At 38.8% G+C, this 17586-nt stretch overlaps 2 protein-coding genes across 4 annotated transcripts in view; both read right to left on the bottom strand.

Annotated features, from left to right (window-relative positions):
• Positions 1–469: 469 nt before the first annotated feature.
• Positions 470–9265, bottom strand: senp2 (SUMO specific peptidase 2). Its single transcript, XM_061743754.1, has 17 exons — positions 8964–9265; positions 7650–7711; positions 7447–7553; positions 5373–5439; positions 5209–5290; positions 4925–5099; positions 4575–4681; positions 4006–4088; positions 3386–3434; positions 3230–3302; positions 2975–3127; positions 2765–2896; positions 1636–1842; positions 1391–1470; positions 1202–1286; positions 1014–1109; positions 470–786 (listed from the first exon to the last, which is right to left on the bottom strand). The coding sequence occupies exons 1-17, from the start codon at positions 9116–9118 to the stop codon at positions 724–726; spliced, it is 1776 nt and encodes a 591-aa protein (XP_061599738.1). The 5' UTR covers positions 9119–9265; the 3' UTR covers positions 470–723.
• A 3006-nt stretch (positions 9266–12271) lies between these two features.
• Positions 12272–17586, bottom strand: part of pcnt (pericentrin) — a 39988-nt gene continuing 34673 nt past the window's right edge. For all 3 annotated transcript variants that reach the window (XM_061743197.1, XM_061743198.1, XM_061743199.1), the window contains 7 exons: positions 17338–17553; positions 16968–17183; positions 16546–16772; positions 16381–16460; positions 16157–16298; positions 15926–16053; positions 12272–13091 (listed from right to left, as the gene is read on the bottom strand). In XM_061743197.1, the coding sequence (XP_061599181.1) occupies positions 13060–13091; positions 15926–16053; positions 16157–16298; positions 16381–16460; positions 16546–16772; positions 16968–17183; positions 17338–17553 (1041 nt within the window). In that variant the 3' untranslated portion in view covers positions 12272–13059. The remainder of the gene's footprint in view (positions 13092–15925; positions 16054–16156; positions 16299–16380; positions 16461–16545; positions 16773–16967; positions 17184–17337; positions 17554–17586) is intronic.

The following is a 17586-nucleotide window of genomic DNA, read 5'->3' as shown; positions in this document are numbered from 1 at the left end:
AAGATTCACAGATCTACAAAGCACTTAAAGTGCACATGAAAAGAAAAAATTGTTCTCCACTCACAAAAGAAAAACTTTTCACAGACACACACGCAGTCATAAATAATTGCACAATAAACATGACCGGTTATTGCAATAAGCACTCAATCATGCACTTCTTGTCTGATTTAAGGTCAGGGCAGGGGATATTTTAAATAACCTCAGTCTTTATTTAAATAATAATAATTAAAAAAAGCATCAACAAAATCTCACCAAATCCTAAACAATCTCATCACCTGTGAAGGAAACGGCCAAATTGCAACAAAATACCACTGACTAGCAAAAATCAAAAATACTTCAGTTAAGTTTTCTCAAAGCTGATGTTGAGTTGCAAATAACCATGTTGCTTTTTCAAGCATCCTCCAAGCCGAGTTCAGTGTGACAAGAGTAAAGGCACTTTAAGCAGAACATCAAACGATAATAAACAATCCTAAATCAAAACATTTTTTTTATTCAGTCTGTAGTGCCAAACACATAAACACATTTTACATTCCAAAATTGTCTCCAATTACAACTCAGAGATTATTAATAGTTAATATGTCCCTGAAAAGAGAAGAGACAGAACTAATTCTTAAGACTAGTTTTTGATTTCTTGACATCTGGGTTAGAATACAACCAGTAAAGTCCATGTCTTTGGCCCATTAAATCCTTGTGAGATGATGTAGTCACCGTATAATTGGCGCTCTATAGCAGCTTCTGGTGGAGGATTTCCCACATCATTAACTTCCTGAAGACAGGCATGTGGCACTAAAAAACAATGGAGAAGATGTTATTTTCAGTAAACATAATTTCAAAACATGATTAAAAAGTGCCACAACGTGACATGTTGCACCTCTTTGCAAATTATTTCTTACTTTTCATTGATCAAAAGTAATGACATGCTAGAACATGATAGACTGTTACAGCAACAGTTCTGCTTTTACAAAAGAACTCCACAGGGTGCTTTAAAATAAATAAATACCACATGTGAATACCTGTTTAAAGGTGAGAGACTTTCCTTTTGCAATATAATCAGCGTATTTACAGGCAAAAACACCGCAGTCACTCCAATTCTTCTGCTGGGGTACGTCCTGTTGGCATAAAGTCATTAACGTAACAGTGAACGATGAAAAGCTCGATTCAAAGTGTTTAACTCGTTAAGTTATGCATTATTTTAACTTACGTTAGACTTCAAGCTTCCAACAGTCCACCTGCTACCATCAAGCTCTCTGCCTTTTTTCACTTTGTGTTCCTCTTTGAGATAAAGTCTGAAAAAAGGAGCACAGTGGGACCGTTAAAAGTATGCAGCAATAAATGAACAAAAATATTGGAGATGGCCATTCTGGAGCTTAAGAGAAAAACGTGGACTCACAGTAAGAGACTGCAAATGTCGTCATGTCTGTGGCCCACTGAGTCGTATGATTTTACCGTCTTTGATTTCAAATCTATGACCTAAAAACAAAGAGAAATACGTGATCCAAACCTGCAAGGCAGCTATGCCAATTTTCATACTTAACCCTTTCTTTTTGAGTTGCTAACCTCTTTTAAAAGCACTTTATTAAGAATTATAGAAACAAATGGTAAAACTGTGTCTCCCATGTAATGAATCGGACTCACAGCCATGGCCCAGTGGACACCGAGATGCAGGGGTACAAGAATAATGTCGAAGAGGAAGAGGTCAACAGCCTTGGTCCAGCGTTTCACGGCAGCATGTCCTCCACCTTGCAACTTCGGTAAAAAGAATGTGCTGAAGGTGTAGACCTTTAATTGTCCCGCTTCTCCAGAGCTCCGCTCCATGATCAGAGAAAGGTAGAAGTTTATTACCTTGGTAGGGGAAAAAAAAAAGGCATAACACAAAATATGATATAAGAAATATTTTCTTGTGATTACATTAGCCGACAAAACTAAATAGCACATAAATATCATAGTTAGAGCAATTTCTCAAACAATCCTGCTCAGGCCTCTATCAACAGGGCATGGTTTGTTTTCTTTCCCGCCCACTGACCTGTTGTAGCACTGATGTTAGACACTAGTGGGGGGAAAGGGAAGAGGTGATGAATGATGTGTGGAGATTGTGAGAATGCAACTGACCAGTCTAATATTATACCATGATGCAATGGGTCACGACAACAGTCAAAACACTGTTTACTTCAGCTTACAAAAGCTGGAATAATGCAAACTGCATTGCTTTTATGAATGGCCAGTGGCTTCATTACCTTTGAATTACTTAATGTACAATAAAAAAAAAACATCACGAAAGAACTCTGTCCATTCTCTTCATCTCTGAAGATTTTTCTCATAAAAAAAGTATGAACGTAAAATCAAGTGAGTAAAGGATCTTAACTATATAGAAAACCATGAACACTGTATCCATATTCCCCACATCCCACTGACTTTCCTTAACCACACTTCCAAATCATTATGAACATTTCTATGATAGCAGAGTAATTGTGCCAATAGTTGTTGACCCCAGACAGGTATGAAATCAAATGATGGACTACAAACACCACATACTTTAGCTATGTGTCATGAAGCATCAGCATATGCAACCTTCTGATACGCAGCACATGGCAGTATCGCTCTTCACACGGGTGCAATAACATCATGGTCATTCGTAGCACATGCAACATATATGCTCCTTGTGCAACTCTGATAAAACAGATTCTCTAATGCCAATTTGAAAATACATAATTTGAGAAACACATTAGAACCGTTCCATTCTGGTCGTGGTAACATTTGGGCTCACCTCGTCGTTCAGCCAGCTGCCCTCCTGTAGTGTGACCAGGTCTCGGTGCGTGATGCGAAGTTTGAAGGCTGAACTTAAAACAAGGTTGGGGTCACTCTGAGCCAGAGCTCTACTGACATCTTCTGCCATTTCCTGTGAAGTGATATAAACTGTCTGCATGGCTTTTCTCAACATCATAGGTTTCCATTACACTGTAACATTCAATCTCACCTTGGTGAACCTGGGTATGTCCTCGTCACTGTGCCGTGTGTGTGTAGTGTATCCAGACAGAGTGTCATAACGGGGGACAGCAGGAGTATCCCTGTCCACTAAGCTGAGCCGGCTAGCTACCTCTGCAGAAAGATCCAACTCTACTGCCCGTCTCTGCAACAAAAAAAAAGGTTAAAAATCCTCACACAATTGCATCTTAATTAATTATCTGATTCCTGCTTTGACATGTCAGAACACAAAGAAAGCAGTAATTACCTTTGTACATCGAACAGGCTGTGTCGTGTCAAGGTCTCCTATGTATGACTTACTAAAGGTCAAGCTGCTCCACCTAAAGATTCATCAAGCAGAAGTTACTAAAAGCTTAATTTATAAATCATAAACGATGAGTGGTAAATGTAATTGAAAACCAACCTGTCCTTAGTTGCAGATGCATTTCTGTAGGTTAATAAATGTGGTGCAGCTGTAAAACAGACAATAGCATCATTTGAAATATACTGAAAACAAGTGGGAGTCATTCTAGTAAAGGGAGCAAATACATTAGGAAAAATTTGGAAACCCAAGTTTACCATTAAAAGATCAATGATAACAGAGATTCTATGCAAATATATAAACTAAAAATAAAAAATATTTTTCCACTTGTCAAACTGAAGACTCAACCTTGGGAAATCATAAATGGAGTGCATGTCTGATGCTTGTTTTTTTATATAAAAAAACATCCGTCCATTCTCTGTCTAACACCTTTTTAATCCAATACAGGATTTTTGGACTGTGGGAGGAAGCCGGAGTACAGAGAGAAAACCCACGCAAGCAAAAGGAGAACATGCAAACTCCACACAAACATTCTTGCTGTGAGACAACAGTTCTAATTACTAAGAGACCACTAATTAAAAATTATTGTTAAAATCAATTAAAAATATATAATTTTCAATTGTTAAATAATTAGCAGGATAATCAAGAGGAAAATAATTACACTGATGACTAATTATTTTTGGCAATATAGACACATCAAATCATCCATAGAGGTGTCTCACCTGTGCATCCCATTTTTCTGGAGACTGATTCAAAGGTTTTTCCAGAAGCAGCCCTTTTGTGATCAACCTGTGACAGCAACTCACTGGGAATGAAAGACCAACATAATGCAATACTGATCAGGTCATGTGGGCATGTCCACACGGTGCTACAATATATATCTTAATGACATGTTTAAAGGAGACCTATTATGGCATCTAATACCTATTTTAAACAGGCTTTGAATGTCTTAAAAACAATCTTTTGATTTTTTTTTGCTAAATAAATTAGAAATTCAACTCTCGGCAGAGTTAGTTGTGGGCGTGGTTTCACACATCGGAGGCCAACCTCTGTAAATCGCATTTTCGTTACGTAACAAAAGGGAGCAGAATCTGAACGGCTCGTAGAAGTCACATCACACTGGACGGCTCATCCAGGCGGCTGTACAGACACTGTAGAATTTGGTTGCTTTCCTCCTTCTCTGAGTTGGCAGGCTGAGGGGAGACCACTTTATATATGTTAAAGCAAGAGAAAATCTGTTTTTCATAATAGGTCCCCTTTAAGCTTCACATAAATAAAAAGTGCTACTCACTCTTGTGGTTTTGTTTGATTGAAAGGCAAGGGCTGGCTTTTGCTGTATTTCTCTGTCACCATCTCCAGTAAGCGCCTGTAATGCTCTTTATTAGTCTGCTTTATGGTCTGTTGACAGAAACCAAAGAAATGCATCCTGTTAAAACTCAAGAAGTGCTTTTACAAGTTTATAGGAAGAAATAGAAGGCGCTTTGATTTATTTTGACATGTAGTAATTGGGTTACAGCTACAATGTGTGTGCAAAGAGGGGGCATCAGATAAAATAAATGCCTCAAAAATGTAATTTTAAAGAAGTTAAAAACAGAGTATTTTACGATTTCTAGATGAATCCCACCATCCGTCCAAGTTTACCTCTTCAACAGTAAGACTGGGCTTGAAGAAGCGGTTGTGTCCAATGCCGTTGCACATTGTATCCGGATTAGAAGTTGCTGCTCTGAGAGCAGGCCTTGACGGCAGCAGCTGCAGGGAGCCTCTCCTCTCTCGGTCCTTCCCCCTGTCTGGCAGCCCTGCAGGGAGGGCTGGACCGCTGGGTTCAAAAAGGGAAAAGGGGCATGAGCAATGGAGTGCCAATAATATGTTTATCTACTGGTTCATGCATCAGCTCTGCAAATAAGAATTAAGTTAGATTTAAGTACCTGTACTTCCTCACTAAAGGTGGCAATGAACCCTGAAAGAGATTCGCCCCCCCTCTTTCATTCAGCCCGCCTACTGCTTTATCTGTCAACAAACAACAATATATTTGTAATTAATTATAGTCAATACTGAGGTCTGTTCTTCGACAGTATCAGTTCTCACTTACCCATTCTGCACTCAGCACTGTTCGGCCATGATGTATGGAGTTCATCTATGCCCATTAAAGTGACAGGCTGGATCAAGTGAGGACATGCAACATAATCAAAGTTTTAAGAAGCTAAATATAATGGACATTTAAAAGACACTTAAAGCACATAATATTGTGTACCGGTATATCATGCTGACTGTTAGCAATAAATACATTGAGCTGTAGCATCATGCAAAAGTCTTAAAAAGGTGTGAAGAAAATGTGTAAAGCAAGAATATTTTCAAAAAGATAAAATACAATTTAATAAAAATGCAAAGTAAGCAAAAATACATTTTTTTTATTTTAAAATCAACATTACAGACCACACTTTTCCTTCAAAACAGCATTAACCTGATTCAGAAGCTTTTATTGTCCCACTACGGGGAAATGCACTCGTTATATCATCTCAACAAGAAAAACATGCAAAGAAACATAAAATATATAAGATATAAACAAACACATTATGAAAAATGTCAATGCATTTGTTCTGGTTATATTTTTAAAAAGTGTTTTTGCAGGAACAAACATTCGCACACAAACACACCCACATACAAAAGGATTTTGTAGGATCATGGTAAGGAGTATGATTAACCAAACAGGAGCAAATGATCAATAACTTCATATGTGAAACACTTGTTAACTAAAACAGAAACAGCTGTGTTGGAAGCTTAAACCTGGGAAAGGAACTGCCAAACTCTTCTAACAAGTTCACAGAGGACACATAAAAAACACATTATGCTTTTTTTTTGTTAAAATCTGAAATGTTCATCAGTAACATCAGCTCAAAACAAATGACACCAGTGAATTAAAAGTACTCTCTCCTACTTGAGACCACCTCAACCAAAAGGGAAACGAGGTCAGGCGAGAAAATTATGCGCGTAAACATAGGGAACAAGGTGTAGGAACTGGCACAGATGCTCTGAACCGATGAGTCAAAATTTGAAATATCTGGCAGAGGCAGAAAGATATTTTTTGTAAGTTTGGGGCAACTTTTATGCAAATGTTGAGAAACACAGGCAGATTTCTCCATCTTGCAATACCATCAGGGAGACATCTGATGGCCCTAAATTTATTCTGCATCAGAACAACCCCAAATATACAGCCAATGTCATCGGGACCTATTGTAAGCGTAAAAAAGAAAGACCCTTAGGAGTGACAAGAGTCTCAAAGAGATCTGATCTCAACAACCTCTGGTCTGTCTTAGATTACATGTAGATACTAAAGGATATTGGGCAGCTCACATCCATGAAAAGTCTGCAGTTAACTTTCTTAGATGAAACAACTTAACCAAGTTCTTTAAAAGAAAATAAAAAAGCGTGCAAATGTAACTGATGCTGTTTTGAAGGACAAGATTTAATTCAAAACGTTCTTCTCTCAGACACTGTTTTCTAAGTAACAGAAACAATTCCATTGATGTTTTTATTGTTTGATCAGGCATACTATATATTCAAATATCATCTTGACAACAAAATGTCTTACGGTGCGTCCGAAATGCCATACTAAAAGGTGTACTTAAGTTCGGCAGACTTTTGAGTAAATGTCAATAGTGTGCATTAATTCAGACGTACTATTCAGAGCGCACACGTCACTTCCTGCCGTTGGGAGGAAGTGACATGTCACAGCAGCAGCAGCAGCAGCGCTCTTTCCCGTTTATACTGGCCAAAACAAGATGACATTATATACGAATATTATAATATTAATATTATATAATAATATTATTATACTTATGACATATACGTATCACTTAGCAACCAAACACCGCTGCATTGCATTGTGGGAAGTTTCTGCTTAGCTAGTGTCCATCAATCCACACTAAGAAATTTCTCTGGCATGAGTATGGATAGAGCAAACTATTGAGTACGTACCAATGTTTCGGACGCCCTAAAAAATCTCACATACTGTTTTTACAGACTCATTAGGGTGGAAGTATGCAATTTCGGACGCAGCCTTAGACATTTCATGTACCACACAAGTTTAGAACTTGTGGTTGGATCACAATGAATATGAACAAAATGTGAATTTATGTATCTGAATAGAACAGAAAGGCACTCACCTGCGACTCTTCATTCTGGTTTGGATTCTCCAACTTTTCTGGTTTCTGCAGCCCGAGTAGACCAGCTACCCCAGCTACAATCTTCTTAGCAAAGCTGATTACTACATCTGAAAGACAGAGTACTAGTTAACAATATCTGAATTTTATGTGAAGACATTTTTTTGTGTGGAATAAACCGAAAAATATGTTATTTCCGAACATACCTCGTCTACGTCTTTTTACTTCTACCTGGTCACTCTGGCAAAAGCCATCTGCAAAATAGACACTGTAACAGAAGAATTGCGTTTTTTTTCACCTCTTAGATTATGCATCTTACAGTCAGCTACAAAATTAATTATTGTTAAATGACCAAATCATTTTAGGTACAGATTCTTGTGAAAAGAGCTGAAGAATATGAGAGTGGCCACTACAGTGTAATGATTTCCATTATTTAGTAAACCCTAAACAATATAAAAATAGATGGCATTGTAGTGGCCACTGACGAGCAGGACACCGTTTAGTTTCAGTAGGTTAGAATTCACAAGAATCTAGCCGTTATTAATGATGACGATGAGTTTTCAGTTAGTGTTCTGTTACCGTTGGTTCGAGACTGGTATAAACAACACAAGTTTTTTCTTCGTCGACAAAAAGCGTTCCTCTGCTCTTTTGTTCCCAAACTCCTACAGCATAATATCAAGGCTAGACATTTTTCACCATCTATTAAAGTACAAATAACTGAATGGTGTTGTGCCAAAAAGTGATTGCCTGCCAGAATCAGATTTCTTCTGATTTCTGGCCGCAGGAGCGCCCACAGCAGCCCGTTGAACGACATCGCTAAAACGTCAGATTTTCAGATTATGAAGCTCAAGAATAAGATCAAGTCATACTTAATACATACAATTTTTCATTAACTGTATTTGGCCTCTTCAATCAATTTTTGGCAGGTGAAAATGCCTATTTTGTGTTGTAATGGTCCTTTAAAAGAGTTAAAAGCAATCCTGTGAGCTCTAGTGTTTATATTATGAAGCTCAAGAATGAGATCAAATCATAATTAGGCAGAAACAACCTTTCATTAACTCTATTTGGCCTTCAATCAATTTTTGGCAGGTAAAAAGACCCATTTTCAGGGGAGAAATCAGATTCTGGCAGGCAATCACTTTTTGGCACGACAATGGCATCTAACCCTTCTGTAAGAACCTCCCACAGCTCAAAATTATCACAGAATAGTTAAGTTTATTCCAAGAAGATGTATTCAAGTCCTGTAGAATACACATTGAGACACGTGTGTCTCAAAGTGCTACATCTATTTTACCTTGAGTCAAAATAGTCAAACTACTATGGTGAAAACACTAGGTGACTTGCATCCAACCTGAATGAGTGTAACTAAAGGTATAACATCAGAAGTGTGACATAGATAAGTTATTTCTGGCCCACCGTTGATAATGATATTTGAATGTTTCCTGAGCCAGACCTGACCAGCAGAGAGCAGGTATGTTACCACCAGAGATGTGTGTGTTAGTGGGCTGGTGTCTCCAGACCTGTGGTAGCTCCTCTTGGCCGCTCTGCTGCTGCTCTCCCGCCCCGGCGCTGCCGCCTCCAGCCCGGCTCCAGCGAGCTGGCTCACCGCGGGGGGCTCCGGCCCCGAGACGGGCTCGAACAACGACGATATTCCGTCAGCTATCCATCCATACATCACAGACAAATAGGAAACTAGTGTAGTTAGGGCTTCCACGCGAGCCACGGCTGTTAGTTGATGGACGCGATGCGTGAGTCCGATCTACGACACAGCGGTGCTGTAGCTTAGCTTAGCGTTAGCATCACAACGCTGAGGGACCAGCGTCATGACGCAGTGACGTCACACGTTTACTGCGTGATGACGTAACACGGAGCAGGTTGTTTTTTTATTAGCTGGAGCGCTGCGGCTGCGTCACGTGATCGCGCTGGACCAATAGCAGCGGCCCATGATGTAAACAAACCTGACGTAATCCAATGTGGATGCACCTTGTCTTCCCAAATATGTAGAAAAATACAATGAGACGAAAAGTGCACAAAAATGAATAAAAACAGTGTTATATGATGCCACAATGAAGATGAATTATAAACTAAAGTGAAATAATAAAAAGTGCCCATAAAGTGATTTCGTTTTTATCATTGTGTGTATCTTTCTCCTTAGACATCTCTATGCAACACTATCCCCTTAATGTCACGATCATGATAAGTAATATACCTAACCTCAAGTTAATATGAAACCATTATATACAACACATGTAAAGTATATTTATTTGGGGCTATTTCAGCATATCTTGATTGAAATTAAATTAATAACAATCATGGCCCTGTCAGTGAAATGGATTTGATCTACTTAACTACACCTACAGGACTATCTCAGAAAATTAGAATATTGTGATAAAGTTCTTTATTTTCTGTAATGCAATTAAAAAAACAAAAATGTCATACATTCTGAATTCATTACAAATCAACTGAAATATTGCAAGCCTTTTATTATTTTAATATTGCTGATTATGGTTTACAGTTTAAGATTAAGATTCGCAGAATATTCAAATTTTTTTAGATAGGATATTTGAGTTTTCTTAAGCTGTAAGCCTTTTTTTTAAAGTGAAAAGAATGTACACGCCAGAGGTGGGAGCGAGATGAAACGAAAAGGTGGGTGACCTGACGGCCTATGATGACACGGACGCATGTTTCTGTGCCTCCAGCTGAAATAACTTTCACAAAGCGTAACTACTGAGCATCATCCTGCTCTTCTTTAGGAAAGTAAATTTGGTTTCGAATATTTAGATATATTTAAACGAAGTCTTTGCTTTGTGTGCAGAAATGTCTCCTCTCTCATTACATCCACCCATCTCTGATTTGTTGTTCCGAGTTTACTCCCGTTGTCGCGCGAGAACTGCCACCCAGGCTACAGCAGGTGGCAGTTCTCGTGAGGCTAGTGACAATTCAGTTTGCAGTTTAAAAATTATATTATAAAACGAGAAATGTACGAGAAAAATACTAATACGGGAAGACGGTGGGAAAGAGGGGTAAAATACGGTAGTTCCCCAGCCAAAACGCGGGACTTGACAGGTATGGTTAGGCCCAGGCCCGGTTCTACGAGGGTGCATAAGCATGCATTGCACCCTCAGTTTGTGCTTGCATGCTCAGTTGAAAAGACGAAAAGAAAACTGACAAATGCGCACGCGTTAACCCTGATTTATGGTTCTGCGTTAAATCAACGGCGTAGGGCACGCGGCGACGGGCACCTTACGTTCGCATCCCCGCGTATCCTACGCCGTAGGCTCTGCGTTGGTGCAACGTGGAACCATAAATCAGCCAGTGTACGTCACTCATCTGCGTCCAGCGCGCAGTTACGTGCACCAGCAAGACGCTGCACTCTGCTGCTCCGTTAACACAAAGTAACGATGGATATTCGGAAGTGGTTCAAGCACAACCACGCAAGCAAGTTTATATTTATGGTTATATTTATTTTTCTATGTTTTATTTTCTGTTGTTAGATTGTCTGATGGGTGAGGTAGCCCAGACTAAATGTAGCATTTTCTTTGTTCTGCAGCAATATTGCTGCAAAAATGCACTTGAAAGACACTTTAAATATTATTGTTTGACTGGTATCATTCCACTTGAAATGACTGTCATGTTTAGTGATGGTTTTGAGCTGTATAGATAAAATTAGTTTGAATTTCCATGTTTTATTTTCAGGGTAAGAAACATCTGTTGCTAGATTGTCTGATGGGTGAGGTAGCCCAGACTAAATGTAGCATTTTCTTTGTTCTGCAGCGATATTGCTGCAATAAAGCATTTGAAATACACTTATATATTCTTATTTTGCTAGTATCATTCCGCTTGAAATTATGGGAAAATGCATAATTTAGTATTGAATAACGTGCAGGCATGTGCACCCCCTCTGATCTGAGATGCAGCCCTTGTCATCATTTTTTAGAACCGGCCCTGGTTAGGCCCCGGTGCAGATATTTTTGTATCCCTGCCCTAAACAGAAGCGTCCACCGTGTGCACACACATGCAGGACCTCTATAGAGAACTGCTATAGTGTCCATGTAACGGTGTGAGCAGCCACACTCACCCTGCAGAGCAGCTCTCCTCCGCCGGGTCGCCGGCGTGCGCAGCGCGGCCGTTCAGCAGGGTTATGTAAACACAACCACCCCAATGTTCATTGGCTTTGTTCAGCGCCTTTACGATAAATAAGATCACACTTCTACTACACAGAAGAAAAGCCATGCAAAGTAAGCCATAGTTTAGTTTAGGCTTCATCATATACCTTTTTTTTCTGTTTTAAAAAGTTATTTTGACTTGAAATGTCATTTTGAAAACCGGAAGTTGTATTGGAGCCGCGTTCATTCCGTTGTCGTAAAGACTGAAATAGGAGCGCACATGAAATCTGGGAGCGGCTATTTTCACCATATTAGTACGGATGAGGGCTGGCGTGACCACAGGCGAAGTTTGCAACGTTTTGTTCTTTATCGGTTTTTCTGTTTTCTTCCGACTTTCATCAGCTGAAGCTCACTACTGGCCAAACACACCTATAAAACCACGGCCCTCCTATTCAACATAAGAAAAAGCTATAAAGAGCCATGAAATAAAAGTGGCAATGTAAAATAAGTGTCACAAAATATATAAACGTGGCATTAAAAAAGTCTCACTAATAAAAAAATAAAATAAAATGCCATTATGACACAAGTGTCGTGAAATTATGAAATAATTTGTCATGACATTAATAAGTGTAACAATGGTTGATTTGACCGATTAATAATGAAGCCACCACCGGTTACATATATTAACATTTTAATTAATTTCATTGAATATTTAATGGTTCATTTAATTTTGAATGGGTTCCACACTTGACAGCCATGATTAGCAGAATCAAGTTTTATTGGTTAACCCCGTCCTGTTTGAATACCAATTTATTGTGAAATAAGGGCAGACAGTTAAATACCAAAATGTATCAGTATTGTCTCAGTTTTGTTATAGTCGGTAAATTTGAAAAGCATTGATTTTAAAATATATTAATCCCTCATATACCCCCAACTATATTTATCTACCCGATTAGCAAACAGATGTGTCAATTTTTTTAAAATAAAACACAAAACTAAATACCTCTAGAGCAGAAGAATTCCACAACAAAATTAATGATCTACTTTATGATAAAACAGGTAATTCTAGTCTGTAATCTCTAATAACTTTATAGAAAGGAAAATAGCTTATGGTTCATCTTTATTTAATAACAAACAATCAACTTATGTTGATTTATGATTTCAAGTATCAAAAGAAAATATGTGCACATTTAAACAATTGTAAAATGAACATCACTTCTATTCACATAAACACAAAATTAGAAAACAAAGAAAAAACAAACAAAAATAAAAAAATCATGAGAAACAGTTGTACTTGCAGCATTTTAAGACGGACCTTCAAAATACTGGCTGACCGAATAATACAAAAATTAAATTAGAAAATATTAACATACAGTTTATGTACATGTGATTAAAACAAAAAATGAAAACTCATATTCAAAAACAACAAGAGTGATACATTTTCAGAGTAAGGCATGAGGAAGTCTGGTATAAACACTCAGACAGGCAAACGTCGGTCTCAGTGGTCGGATTATTTTGGCTCAGGCTGGAAAACAGGAGAACCTAAGTTCACACAGAGGGAAAAAGAAAGCGAGATGTATTATTAAAAAAAATAAATAAATAAATAAAAATCACTTAAAATTCAACTATTCCCCAAAAACATATAAGGGGATCCTCCAACACACACAGACAAATAACCAAAGTAAAACATTCAATATGGAAAACATTAAAAAACTAAATTGCAAATGTGCCAAGAGAAAGGATTAATAGTCTTATCAAGGTTGCATCACTCTGGTCTTGAATGGCAAAGGTCTTACACCTTCAAAATTAATCCATCAACATTCTGTACCTTTGAAGGGATGTCGAAAAAATTAAAGCTGTCTTTATGCTATGATAAACAAGATAAACTGTCAGTTCCCTTCACTCTTATATGGGCAACCTCTGGCATTCAATCTACAAATACAGCTATTATTAACACGAGTACAGTGATCTAGTTATCCATCCATAATGTGTTACTGACATGAAAAAAAAAAACTATCTTCCAATGGTAATTAAAGTAATGGTAATCAAGTATACGACTTGGGCTCATTATTCTGATAGTAGAGCATGTGAATTATGTAATGTCAAAGCCTGGTCAAGTTTTATTTTTGGAGTTTTCTCAAAGCATTATAACAAAAGACAAAGTCTCAAACTGACAAGAGGGGAAAAAACAAAAGGTAGATCACAAACCTGCAGGACATGTGCGTTCAAGACCGGAGTGTTACCACCTACTGTTCTGCACATTGGCATCTAACGCGTCACATTTTTAAGAGGTGCACTGCGCTGCTTTGTTTGGTGGAGTGAGCATGTTACACTCACACTCACCTGGACCATTCAGGTAAATGGGCGACAAGCAGCTCAGGTACAGCCATGTCCTATTGTCCTGCAGCCAGCGCTGCCGGTAACCAATCATATCAGGGGAACAGGCTGACTGTATCCTCCTTTCCTCTTTAGGGGGCGGGGCTAAGTGAATCTTGCTTACTGGGTTGGAAGATGATAGAGCAGACAGATTTGGTAGATTTTGGGAACATGTTTTCTATTCATGTCCAAGGAAGTGTGAGGACTCCATATCACTCACAACTAAAAATACATTTGTTGGAGTTTATAGAGCAATTGAAAGCAATTTGAAGAAAAAGACTGGACGAGGAGTTGTGAATGTATGAATGCAGGTGTGATATCAGACTACACATCACTTTGGGTCCCTGTAACTGAGCTCCATCAGAGAATAAATTCATATGCATATTCTTATGCAGGTGAACTTGGAACTACTCACAATCACCTAGTTGTGAAAGTGATCCTTTACCCAGCCAATTACAAAGTGATACAGTGGAGAGAGGGCGGTGTTGCACACTTTTGTGGTTAATTTGCTGTAAATCGCCCATGACAACAGTCATTCAGAGGCAGTGGAAGTTAAATAGTTCCATGGGCTATGATTGTGCAGCTTTTTACTTTTTGCCTGGACTGTGTAGTCTGATGTCTGCATAAATACCAGAAAAACCCAGTGGCTTCCAACATTTCCCAGAGTGACATCACTTGCCTTTATTCAAATTATAATAAATTAAGTGGGAGGGGAAAAAAAAAAAAGGCAGAATGCACCACACCTATGGCAGCCTGTTGCAGTGGTTCTGGCCATACTCTATCAAATCAATATTTTTTTAGCATCACTTATTATTGCAACAATATTAAACAATGGTGATTTTAGGACTTTCACATTTGTTATGATTAACAACCATGCAAGCGAGAAAGTCAATTATATATTTGAGATTTTGAAATCCAGCTAATGCCTGAAATAAGAGCTGGAATTCATTAAAGTTGACGAGAAGAAATCAAGGATGTAGAGCAGGAGCAAAACCAACGAGGACAACATTTATACCATTCAATCCCTTGAGTGCCACAGGGAATGGCTACTGCCAAATAAAAATAAATAAACTTAAATTAGGGGGAATTTAAGTTGACATGTTCCCCCTGTGGCTCAATAGCTCCAGTGAGTTACTGTGACGACTGAAGGGGTGCACTGTCACAAGAGATCCCGTACAGTCCTCTGTGTGTGGTGCGTGTGTCCCTCAGGTAGTCCTGGGACTGTTCAATCTGAGGGATGTTCTGTGTGGTGTTTGTAATGGTTTATTAATGACAAGGACACAGCTGGAATATTAGGAATATAGCGGTATGCATGTCCCTGGGACAGGGAAACAGAAATATTTCATGAACCTCAACACCTCTCCAAGCGAATTTCATACTATTCCTGCACAAAGAGCTATATTGGTAAACGAAGATGTACCGCAGTGCTTGTTTACAGGTTGATTAATCTAAAACCTACTACTGTGAAGGAGCGTCTTTGCATCTCAAATATTTAACTGTTGGCTGTGAGCTTCCACACATATGCCAAGAGAATTCACCTGTTAACATTACATGTGATGTCATCAATTCATATTTATTAAGCTTAAATAAAAAAGGGGGCAGTAGATTTCCCTTTCACAGAATTTGTGGGAACTTAAGATCTTTAAACAATGCTCCTTAAAGAAACACTTGCAAGAGATTGTATATTTCATACCATATAGGGGTTGCATGGAAAAGTTAAGACCTCAGTAATCTGTGCCAAATATTGCCATAAAATATTTATATACATTGTCTGTTATTATTTCTGACTGGGCCTTGCATTGCTCAATCTGCCAATCAGCTGTATGAAATGAATAAAACTGACAGAGAGCCAATCCCGTGACCAGTGAATTTTGTGTCAACACCAACACCCTTTGTTTACAAAATGTGAAAATTAAAATACAATAAAATAATAAAACTCAGTAAATAGATCCTAAGTGCTCCCAGAATTTTGTCTCCAAGTATGTTAAGTAACCACTCACCTTGCCTGGCTCCCATCAACCGCTGCTGGACTTTCTCTAGATGATGGATATATTCTGTCAGAGATCGTTCGGGATCCTGAGCTACTCCCCCTGAATGCACCGAGCCCAAGGTAGTACTAGAATACGACCTGAAGAGGTAAGAAGATGATGAACAAAAGCTAAAGTTCCATTGAAATATTTACAGATCTGTCGCACAAACACACCCAGAAAATCTGAAAAAGTAGCCCAAACCTGTTGTGCAACCGGAAAGGTGATTTGGTGGGAGGAATGAGAGTTGATACAGTTTCTCTCTGGACGGCGCTGCCATTTCTGATCAGTGTCGATTCAGATTTTGATCTGGGCTGCTGCTGCTTTAAAACGTCAACTTTTGGCCCTATCACAAATATAGAAATAAAAACTCCCATATAAAAACAGTCAGTCCAATGATTTATGTAAAGAGTGTATGCAGAACTGACCTGAAGGGTGCCCAATGACAGTGCCGGACGTTGATAATCTTCTGACTGCTTTTTGCCATTTTCTGGTTAAGAACTTCATTCTTTAAATACAAAAAAGTTGAGCATTATTTTTACTTGTGCATCAGGCTTGGGTGGAATATAATTATATTCTAGTATATGTTCTACCTTGAGATTGCTATGACAACTCGAACCGCAGCCCTAAACCGGCCCAGAGGTCTGTGCTGGACGGAGAGGGGGGGTGACGGTCGAGCTCCCATACGAGCAATAAGGCACAGAGTTGCCTTCTCACAATCCTGGAAACCTCCCAACACCAGCAAGAGGTAACGCTTCTGATACACCAGAGCTTTCCTGAAGCTCTCAGCACGCAGGTAGCGCTCATAATAACGCTGCATCTGCAAACCAATGGACAGAAACTTAAAATGTAATTATTGTAGCTTATTGTAATAGTAGCTGTTTAAATTTGTTTACAGATATTGGCTAAAATCTAAATCTAAATACCATTAGTTAAGTCAGAATATAGTAGTATGGGTTTCCAAAGGAAACACCATAATGGGAAAGCAGCCTAGTGTGTGTGTTCTGTCACTGACCCTGCTGTTGCTGGCCAAGTCATTGATGGGTCTGTTTTCAGTCTCGGCTGTGACCTTGGCGAGCTCATTTTCTGAGCGTCGCAGCTGTCTCTCCAGGGAGGTGAGTTTATGTCTGTAGGTTGTTCTCTCCTGATTCAGTGATGTCAGGCGCTCTGTTAACTGGGAATTATCCTTCAGGAGCGTCTCCAACAGGTTAGATGACATCATGGATGGCATCTGTGCAAGAAAAACACGTCTTACAATGAATCTATCTTTAATAAAAAGACTGATGCATTTCATGTTGTCTGAAAAAAAAAAAAAATCTATACTTTTGCCACAACACCAATCAAAATATATTTAAATTTCCATAGACATTTAAGCACTTAAGTACCTGCTGGTGCTGTTGAGACATGCCTGACTGGGTTGCATCAGTTTGGGAGTTACTGCTGGGATGCTGTGCAGGTGCAGCTTTGAGTTGCTGCCCTGAGGTGTGTGAAGAAAGTCTCTGAGCAGCCATTTCCTTCTCCTCTCTTTCCAGGTCTGCCAGAGTTTGCTGCAGCTCCTGCATGCGCTGCTGGTCCTGCTTCCTTAGTGACTCCAACTCAGACTTAAACAAACATGTCTAAAATTATGTATTTGT

The sequence above is a fragment of the Cololabis saira genome, chromosome 16 (genome assembly GCF_033807715.1).
Source record: "Cololabis saira isolate AMF1-May2022 chromosome 16, fColSai1.1, whole genome shotgun sequence".
In the NCBI taxonomy this organism is placed as follows: domain Eukaryota; kingdom Metazoa; phylum Chordata; class Actinopteri; order Beloniformes; family Belonidae; genus Cololabis; species Cololabis saira.
The sequence above is the reverse complement of the archived record's forward strand: the minus strand, read 5'-3'. Positions and strand labels throughout refer to the sequence as shown.